Genomic DNA, 10555 nt, shown 5'->3' with positions numbered 1-10555 from the left:
AGACCTTGTGATTTATTCAGACACAATTAAGATTGTGATGTACTCTCTGAAGTGTGAAATGGTAATTACTATGAAGAGAGGCTTACTGAGAACAGACTGAGGTTGTACTGCAAGTTTGAGGAGGAAATACTAACAGAAACTTGTTGCAAAAAGGGGTGTTTTAGCAGACGGTGTATTATTGTGCAAACTTAAACATTTGCTTGACATCAAGTCAAGTCAATGAGTCCTAATTGTGAAAGCCTTCAGACCACAAAGCAGAAAACATGGTGTACAGTGTGATACTGTTTTATTGATGTTGATTGTTCATTTTTGTATTCCATTAAAACATTTGCAGCACATATCTGAGTGTTTGTGTCATAAATAAAATATTACTGAAGATTTTATTTCCCAGAAATAAGTGATCATCAGTTTCCAAATGTCATTATTTTCAAGACATGGTAAAATAACAATCTTACAGAATAGTGTTTGACATTATAAGCTGCATTATTGCATATTAAAACTATTTACTGATGAATGAATTGAACCTCCTCATTCCCCAAAATAGAAACATATTTTTACTGATTTTCACTGTCTACACCATGAGGACAAGGCTTGCCTGGTTCACATGGTCAAGTTAGTCTGTTGATAGATGCCATAATTACTTCGTCAGTATGTATTCACTGCATTCAAAAAACACCTGCAAGCCAAGCATAATGCTACAAAGTGAGCGCCAGCCAGCTGACTGAGAAGGAGTAATAATAAAAAGTAACTTTGATGGAATAATGCAATGATGCTGCAAATTTGCACAAGTTTCAGGTTGGGATAACAGATTTGAGCTCATGCTGTTGATGTTCAAGCAGTACAAAATCAATGTTTTATCAAAGTTATATTAGCATAAAGCATTTCATTGCGTATGCATTCACAGGCACTGCTGTAACACTGCTGCTGTAACACTGATTTAACATTTGAAAGATTTGAACAACAAAGAAAAACTGCAACTGCAAGAAAGAAAAACACTAATATTTACAAATGTATAAATATAATAAATGCAATTCAAATTGCATGGAAACCAAAAAGTAATTTAGTGTGTGGAAATGTTATATTTTTAAGCGTTTAATACAGCTACAGTTCACACAAAAATCATTTACTCACACTCATGTCTATCAAAACAAGTATTACTTTCTTTTTTTCTGCACAAAATAAGATATTGTGAAAAATTTTAGTAACCAAACAGTTTTGTTTCTATTTGACTTCCATTGTATTTTTGTCAATATGAGCCAAAAATGTTTATTATTCACAATATCTTATGTTCCAAAGCAAGATGCACATAGGTTTGGATTAAGATGAGAGTGAGCAAAAAAAATGACAGAATTTTCATTTTTGAGTAGACTATCAATGTGAAGGTTTTCTTTCAGTGGATGGAGATTGACCTTTGGCTCAGAGTGCTGTAGACTGAGATTAGATATTAAAAAATGTTATATATTATGAAAAAAAAAATCTATGACATTTGTACAACTTCAAATAGATGCAGTAGGTTTTGTGTATAAATACATATATAAAAGGCTTTAGGAACTTCATAAACAACATGGAGCATATGAGCATATGAGTTCATTTTAACTGTTTTTCGTCGCAACTCTTTGTAGCGGTGAGACCTTTGTGTCTCGTCTCTGCACTGATGCTCTGAGCTGAGTATCATCTTCTCCTGACTGCTGCTTGGCAAAACTCACAAACACCTGGAAGGCAGTGAAACAGATTAGCTGTTAGTCCTGTCAGTCACATCTGCTGAGCAAATCGAATTCAATCTCAGCATGGGAATTTCAACCAATAATTCATTTCTAACGGAAGGCCCCTAGAGCACAGCAAGTCAATTTTACAGCATCAAGCTATTTTTCTTGTCTGCAGTGAAAGTGAAATGCTAAAATAACTTAAAGTCTTAACATGCTGCTGACAGCTGGTATGGATTGACGTGAAAGAGATTTGTTGCTTGAAGCTTTATCACATCACAACATGGTGATGAAGTTACCTGGTCTAATGTGGTTTGAGACACAGAGTAGTCCTCAATGTTCAGTCTCTCTTTGTTGGTCAACACCAGCTGGAAGACTCGCGCCAATGAGACAGCGGCGATTTCATATTGTAAAGTGTTGTAGTGTTTCTCTCGTTGTATACATCCTGGGAAGCTGCTTTCCATAAAGGACTCGGCCGGGATCAGGTCAGGAGGTATGCCTGCTTTTTCAGCTTTGATCTTCATCGTGACTACATAGCCACCTCCAAACCTGTCCACAAGCACAATCAATATGAACAATACATGTAAAACTAAGCAAGCACTTGTATTGTTGGCCATTTCATGGATTAACATTGTTTTGCATTTCACCTTTCAAAGTTCAGAATTTAAGGCTGGAAGAGCAATTTAGTTGATTTGTGGTAGCATGGAAACGGCATCCTTGACTTTAAATGATAAGACTTGCCAAAAGAACATACTCACTTGTATTTCAGATGCTGGATTGTGCCTAGACACTTAAACGTCCCATTGACCATGATGGCCAAGCGAGTACAAAGAGCTTCACACTCTTCCATACTGTAAATGCAAACAAAAAGTAAATAAATCAATTATTTAATTAATGTTTTGTAATATTTTAATTTGATTTAAAATAATAATGAATCATTAGTTTAAAAAAATATATATAAATAAATATAAAAAGTTTTCATTTGAATTAAAATAATAATGATTAATAATTAACTTGAGACATTAGCGTCAACTTGAGATATTTAAGTCACTAAAGAAATTATGAATGTCATAGCATTCATACAGGGGTTCCCAAACCACTTAGACATAAAATATATTACGTGATGAACCCTCTGAGATTTTAAGTTAGTATTTCAATAATTTAACAACACATTTGCATGATGTTTACAGTTCTCTTGTGTTGGTTAATGGTCACATGACATGCAATCTTTTTAGTAAATGTTTAATTTAGATATTTGAAATTATCTTAAAATTCTTTAGGGCTGCACGAATATGCCAAAAAACTATAATGTGATTATTTGGTGATTGTGATTTTGAACTGCGATATGACATTTGATATGTAAATGTCTCATATTGCAACTGATTTACTTTTATTTACTATGAACCAAGCCACTCTAAAAACACTATATTATAAGCTGTGTGCATGTAAATAAACACACTGACACGCAACCTTTTATTTGAAAATTGTGATTTAATAAGACATATTTCAGTTTTATTTTGATTAATTGTGCAGTCTCATTTGTGGATTTTAATGTTAAAATGTTAAAGTTTCATCAACTGTTTCATTCAAAAACACCAAGTGGTTCATAAACCCTGTTTTGGGAAACCCAGCGTTAACTTTATATTCTTGCCTGTGAGACGTCAAAACGACTGCCCTCCCATCATGGATGATACTCAGAATGGCGGTCCACAGGAAGCGGCGGGAGTGAGGATCCATTCCTGTGGTGGGCTCATCCTAAACCCATTTACAGAGTTAAATTACACCAATGTTTTCTTTTTGCACAATGACACTGAGAACACTTAGGAAAAACATACCAGGAGAACTAGAGGAGGACAGCCAATCATAGCAATAGCAGTTGACAGTTTCCTCTTGTTACCCCCGCTGTAGGTACCAGCACAGTTTCCTGCATATTCAGACAGACCCAGCTTCTGAATCCCCCACTCAGCCACCTACAGAAAACATACACTCATACAGTACCCAGTAATAAAGTCTGTAACAGAATGCCTGTCAGTGCCTCAGAAATAACTGGAATGAGGATGTTTTATAATTCCAGTGGCCACACTAAGGCCATGCACCAACTGTATGCTTATCACAAGATTAAACAGACTCTAAACGGACTCTAAAGTGATTAAATTGGGAAAACTGTCAGCTGCAAGCAAGGCCAGTATGAGTGTCACCCATAGAACGCTGTAAAGCACATGCAAGCCTTATGCAACTTGGTTATTTTAAACATGATCATCAAGTTATAAAAGCCTGTGTATTTTTCTTGTCAGGGAGTTGCTCTGATGTGTCTGAAGCGACTCCCTGCCTGCCGCTAATCAATCTTATTACTGAAAAAATAACTTGGTGCTTGATGCTGCACAGCTAAGGAAGGCAGGAAGGCACTGAGGACTCTATCACACACTTTAGAAGTGGTAAGGCAATGATAGTGTCTTCTTGGATGGGACGCTGTCCCCTGGGTGGTTAAAATACACCATAGGCAACAGAGTTTCCAGTGCCTATAAAAGAACAGTTGACAAAAAATTTACACATCCATGGGCCATTCAAGATGTAGATTAGTTTGTTTCTTTATCAGAACCAATTTGGAGAAATTTAGCATTGCATCACTTGCTCACCACTGGCATAGTTAGGACCCTGGTGCAGATTGTTGCTTTTGGTCCCCCTCGGTGTAAATCGTGGTCTGAGATGATGGTGTGGGGTGTGTTAATGGGTGCCATCAGAATCCAAATAGCTGATAAAAACATCACAGTAATTCACAAGTAATCCACACAACTCCAGTCCATCAATAAATGTCTTGTGAAGTGACAGTGGAGTGATAGTGAAGCTGTGTGTTTGTAAACAAGATTTTGATGTGAGTGGACAACATGGGATGGACTTTATCAATGGAGGAAGCATTATTATAGTTTATAGACTAGAAGTTAAAATGGCGGATGTTTCTTACAAACACACAGCTTTTCAGTTCATAATATGTTATTTGATAGACTGGAGTCATGTGGATTACTTGTGGATTATTATGATTGTTTATAAATTGTTTGGACTCTCATTTTGACGGCACCCATTCACTGTGGAGGATGAGCGAGTGATGTAATGCAAAATTTCTCCAAATCTATTCTGAAGAAGAAATAAAGTCATCTACATCTTGGATGGCCTGAGGGTGAGTACATTTTCAGCAAACTTTCATTTTAGAGTGAACTATTCCTTTAAACCAGATTGAAAATTTCTTTGACCAAGGTGAATGAGGAGTTCGGCTGTGAGACTTACTCTGCTAATCTCAGATTCAGGGATCCCGCGGAGGCGAGCGTACAGGTACAGGTGCTCCCTCCCCGTCAGCAGCTCGTCTATGGCATCAAACTGAGGGCAGTAGCCCATATTCTGGTGCACATCCAGGATATTGGTGAGAATACTTTAAGGAAAGCACAGTTCATGTTTAGCATTTGTATCCAATGCAGATACACGACTCTTAATAGTTTGTATATTACCTGTATCCAGCTACTGACGCCTCCCCTGATGTCACATCTGTGTCTCCAGTCAGCATTTTAAAGGTTGTGGTTTTACCTGCACCATTTACACCAAGAAGCCCAAAGCACTGCAGAAAACATTTAAGTTGATTCCCACATTACTGTTCAGTCATTCATTTCAATTGGAGCAACAGTATGGCTTAGAAATGATCCACAAAAAAGTTTTTTTCAGTGATACCTCTCCTGCTGGAACTCCTACACAGATTTTGTCCACTGCTGGTCGTTTTCTGCGTCTGTATGTCTAAGATGAGACCGTACTCTTTAGCATGACAATAACGGTCATTTAAAACGCTACAAATTAAACTCTGACATAGCTTACAAAATATAAAATGGATGCTTTTTATCTTTTATATTTTTCTAGGAACTATGAAACGGTTCCTCCGGTGCGAAAGTGCCTTTGGTCTGGTCACTTACTTTTGACAAATCTCGGATTAGAAGGATGTCATTCTTGTTTCCTCCTTTATAAATGCGCTCTCTCTCCTGAGCTACATCATTATCTTCATCTTTAACAGGACTCTTCCCATAGTCTGACGCCCTACACAAATAATAGACAAAAATAATAGTTACCATCATATGCTGTTTTAACATACAGTATAGTAAACAAAAAGAAAAGCATTTAAATAGTAAACAGATTAAAGGCAATTTTTTTATTTTTAAAAATCTGGAAATAAATGACATGAAACTGAGCAGAATCTCAGAGAATATCAACGATGTCTTTTTGTCCTCACCAGTGATCAAGAAAAAAATTGTACTGGATGAGCAGATTAAAGATGAAATAGACAAAACCCTCCACAGCCATACAGAAGAGATTCTTCCCCACGAAGTTCCATCTGAATGGATCCATTGCAAACTCCTCCCCTGTGCCAAAACAGAATTTATTGTAAGGACAGCATCATGCAATTATACTTTTTTGGAGTCACCAGTGGCAGGTCTGCCTCACTTGTTACCATATTTCTCTATATTAGCAGTGTTATTTAGCAATTTTTTGCAGTAGCCCATCACAGCAGAACAAAGATCCAGGGGGCGGGGTTGGATCCACATCTAGGGGGTGGAGATGGTAGGTTTAGGGGTGGAGATGGGTTGGTTTAGGGATCAGGGGGTGGAGACGGGTAGGTTTAGGTATAAGGTGGGAGGAGTTGGATCTAGATCCAAACACGCCCCCTGGATCTTGTGTTCTGCAGTGAGGACCATCTCATTTTTTGTGTAATATTAATAACACTACTGGGTCAGTAAGGTAACACTTTAGGTATAAAGCCTTTATATATAATGCATTATAAAAGTAGTTTTAATGCATTAGTTTGGTCTTGTAATGCACCTTATAATGCATTGTATGATGTAATGATAATTTTTTTATTCATTGTTACACCTTTAGAAAGCACAATGCATTTAAAAACACATGGCAAACACAACTTCAAATATTATATTATCAATATATAATGCATTTTAACTTTGGTTACAATTATTTATAAAAAATATATTATACATATATATGTATATATATATATATAAAATATATGCATTACAACACACATTATGAATACCTTTGTAATACATTATACATTAAGGCTAAAAGTATAGTTTTACCATTTTTTTTTTAGACATCAATATTTTTATTCAGCAAAGACAAATACAATTAATCAAAAGTGGAAATCTTTACAAAAAACATTACTGTTTCAAATAAATGCTTCTCTTTTGAACTTCAAATCATCAAATATTACTGATTTTTTTTTTTACAAATGTTTTCAACAATGATAGTAATAAGAAATGTTATTTGAGCACCAAATCACCATATTAGAAGGATCATGTGACACTGACAACTATAGTAATGGCTGCTGAAAATTCTGCTTTGCATCAAAATTATATTCAAATAGCAGTTATTTCAAATTGTAATGATACTTCACTATATTAATGCTTTTACTGTCTCAATGATCAAATAAATGCAGTCTTAGTGAGAATAATATAATATAATATAAACAACAGGATAAGACTGTAACATTTTGATAAATCTTTGAAATTTTTAGAAATTGCACTCAAATCCATTATCAAATGGATCAAGATACATTATGTCAATTTGAACAGGCATGACAACAACTGTTGTTTCATTATTACATATTGTTAATAGATAAACTTACCAAATCGGGCATAGACATCAGTCACGGCCTGGTTCATGGCCATATCAATGAGACCTCGGCCGAGACAGAAGTGAGGGAAGACCAGTAACACCTTCTTCAACACCTCATTAAACATTAGCAGAGACTGAAGCATATGTGAAGAAAAAACACAAGCAATTACTACAAAATATGAAAGACGAAAATTGTTACTTTGTCTGTTAACATGGACTTTTACACAAAAATGTTTTGTTTTTTTGTGATTCATTTTAAAAACCACTTGTTTCAATGATTCAGAGTCCACTATTTCTTTTGAGAGACAGTTATTGTCCGCCCACTTGTTGCACGCGCAGACCTGGTGTTGTGCCCAATTCTGACCCCTGCCAGATTATTACCCCCCTAGTATAGTTTAGGGTTAGGTGTTGGGGAGGGGTTAGGATCAGGCAATCATATAGCGATTTCAACAAGAGGGGTAATAATTTGGCAGGGGGTCAAAAATGGCCACAAAACTTGATTTTCGCGTTGGTCTGAATGAATATGCAAATTCGTTCTTTGCCACTAGGTGCCGGTTTTGGAGCGTTAAAAGCTCACAAACACTGCTTTAAATGAAATCGACCAATCACCGCAGATCAGCATCAGGCAAAGGAGGGGTTTGGAAAAATTAATCGCTGAATGAATCGTTTGGGAGTCATTGAACAAATAAGGTAAAAATAAATGCATATTATAAGATAAGGAAAGGGGTTTTTGACCTTCCATGCATGTCAACCTGTTGTTTGGGACTCCAAAAGCCAAAATATGAACCTTTCATAACCCATAATAGGGGTACTTTAAACCATTACTGAGACTAAAAGGTACTAAATTATAATTTATCGTTTAAAATTGAAGAAAAACTGACACAAAAAATAAAATACCCTGTTGTTCTCAAAGAGCTCTAAGATGAAGGTGATGGCGCTACTGTTGATACCAATGAAAAGGTTGATGCAGGAGAGGGACACATATGCCGTGCTGGGGACATTGAACAAGTAGGACATGGGGTACATCATGGGCGTCACTGACCACCTGCATATGGAAGAGTGAAAGAAAAATCACTGTTGTGCTTAGCTGATTTTCTTCAAATGAGTTTGAACCTACATAAGCCACTGACTGACCCATAGAGACAAAGCAAAGCGACCAGCGCTGGCAGATTGGTTGTTGATGTGTAGCATTTCTTATCAAAACCCACAAAAATGCCCACAACCATTGCTGTGCTGATAGAGTAGTTTATCTGGCACAAACAAACGAAAGGGATGTGAGCAATCAAACAGTAATCCAAACACATTTTGCTATGACTAATTACTGACATTTCTCAGAACTGTCCTTGTTAACACACAACGCTGATGAATCTCACCATGTCCCAGAAAAAGTTGGCGACCCAGTAGACCAGAGGGCTGACTCCACTAACAAACTGCAGATGCTTGGCCTTGGTCACACGTTCCTGAATGAGGTAGAGGATGAAGCTGGCTGGGATGAAGGACATGGCAAAGATGACGCAAATGGCCACCACAGCATCCACTGATGTGGCGAGACTGTCCAAAAGGAAAAGCAGCATTTTACTCACTACAAGAAGACTTTATGTTTTTCTTAAAAAACATTATCCATACACTTGTTTAGTATTTATATTTATGTATGAAAACAACTAAAACAATGTGTATCAGATTTCAGGGTTTCTGATTTCCTGACTACATACTTTAATGTTCAAAAGTTCGGGGTCAGTAAGATTTTTTTAAATAGAAATGAATACTCTTATTCAGCAAGGATGCATTAAATAGTTTTTTTTTTTAAATACAATAAAGATATGTATAATATTGCACACAAAAAAAAGTTAAATACATACATTATATAAAAGTATAAATTGTAATAATAATTCACAAAATTATTTTATGTATTTTTGATTAAATAAATGCAACTTTGGTGATCATAAGAGACTCCTTTCAAAAAGATTAAAATATTTTTTTTACCAACCCCAATGTGAATGTACTATTTGACTGATTGACAAGTGATTAGAATTACGAAACATGTTGGACATTCAAGGAAGATGATGTAAACTGGGCCTATTTGTCATAAACATTTCTATGTGTCAACTGACACTCACACAGTGACCTCTGAGAGCTGCTCTTTGGTGAGGTTGAGTGGGTGGTTGATAGCAGTAATGCCGTACTCTGATGGATTGGCGTGAGGTGGCAGGTAAGCACGGAGAATGGCATTGTTTGCTACATTCATGAAGGAGACCATGGCATGCCAGCCTTTGTTGTTATACCACACCTGTGACAAGGGAGCAGAATGTTAAGAATTTGATAGTTTGTTATATAATGCAATGACATTTAGACATTTTTAAGACATGCTTCAGTGTGCAAAATACTGTTTGGGACATTGTAATGTTAAATAGATGGTTTAACATACCTTAACATTATATTCACTCTCCATGTAATGCAAGAACGTTCCTAATTCATTCATTGCTGACTTTGAATCAGGACCCTAAGGATAAGATAAGCAATCATTCAACAGTGTATATGTTATGCAAGCAGAATACAAAATAAGATATTTAAATGCCTCTCATCAAAATCTCATTATCGTTTATGTGTAGCATACACAATATCATACCCCTGTTATATTCATCATCCGTCCAAGCTGGGAAAAAACGGCCCGAATCTCCTCTGGATCAACGTCAAGAATCGGCAGTTGTCCACCAACAGAGAGACCACCATACCTGTGGGAAAAAAAAAATAGATTTAATCAAGTAACATTTTACACTAGTGTATTTTTGTTGCAAATGCAGATGCATAACATGTCTAAGATTGCATCAACATTTTAGGATACAATTGAATGAAACTTTTTTTAGGGGAAAAAGTCTCATTTAGGTTTTGTGACTGGTTATCCATCTCTTTTAATCTGTTTGTACTGTGCCTCTACTAATTCATTCTAAACAATCAAGCAATACCACAATTAAAAGTACAAATTTCAATTTTCAAAAAATGCATAATTGCATAATAAATGCATAATTACAGAAAAATAGCTAAAAAATTAGCATGTCATACAAAAAAGAACTTCCTTTTTTGACTTAAATTAATTGAAATCTTGAGATATTATGCAGAAAGAAATTCTTTGACCAAGATATGTGTTTTCCACAGCTATGTTAAAATTGACAACTGCTCAAATGTTTCATATA

The 10555-nt window shown here is 35.9% G+C and overlaps 1 protein-coding gene across 1 annotated transcript in view; it reads right to left on the bottom strand.

The window, feature by feature from the left end:
• Positions 1-262: 262 nt before the first annotated feature.
• The window catches only part of LOC306881257 (retinal-specific phospholipid-transporting ATPase ABCA4-like), a gene marked incomplete at its 5' end in the record, with an annotated part of 41913 nt that continues 31620 nt past the window's right edge, over positions 263-10555 (bottom strand). Inside the window, 17 exons of the mRNA XM_079435263.1 lie at positions 263-1712; positions 2003-2252; positions 2462-2554; positions 3355-3458; positions 3539-3673; positions 4986-5127; positions 5204-5310; positions 5421-5483; positions 5657-5777; positions 5971-6100; positions 7375-7498; positions 8262-8409; positions 8499-8614; positions 8738-8915; positions 9482-9651; positions 9790-9864; positions 9991-10096. Coding sequence (XP_079291389.1) covers positions 1593-1712; positions 2003-2252; positions 2462-2554; positions 3355-3458; positions 3539-3673; positions 4986-5127; positions 5204-5310; positions 5421-5483; positions 5657-5777; positions 5971-6100; positions 7375-7498; positions 8262-8409; positions 8499-8614; positions 8738-8915; positions 9482-9651; positions 9790-9864; positions 9991-10096 — 2182 coding nt within the window. The 3' untranslated portion in view covers positions 263-1592. The remainder of the gene's footprint in view (positions 1713-2002; positions 2253-2461; positions 2555-3354; positions 3459-3538; positions 3674-4985; positions 5128-5203; positions 5311-5420; positions 5484-5656; positions 5778-5970; positions 6101-7374; positions 7499-8261; positions 8410-8498; positions 8615-8737; positions 8916-9481; positions 9652-9789; positions 9865-9990; positions 10097-10555) is intronic.

This window comes from Barbus barbus (assembly GCF_936440315.1).
Source record: "Barbus barbus genome assembly, chromosome: 15".
NCBI lineage: Eukaryota > Metazoa > Chordata > Actinopteri > Cypriniformes > Cyprinidae > Barbus > Barbus barbus.
This window is presented reverse-complemented; position numbering and strand designations above follow the sequence as displayed.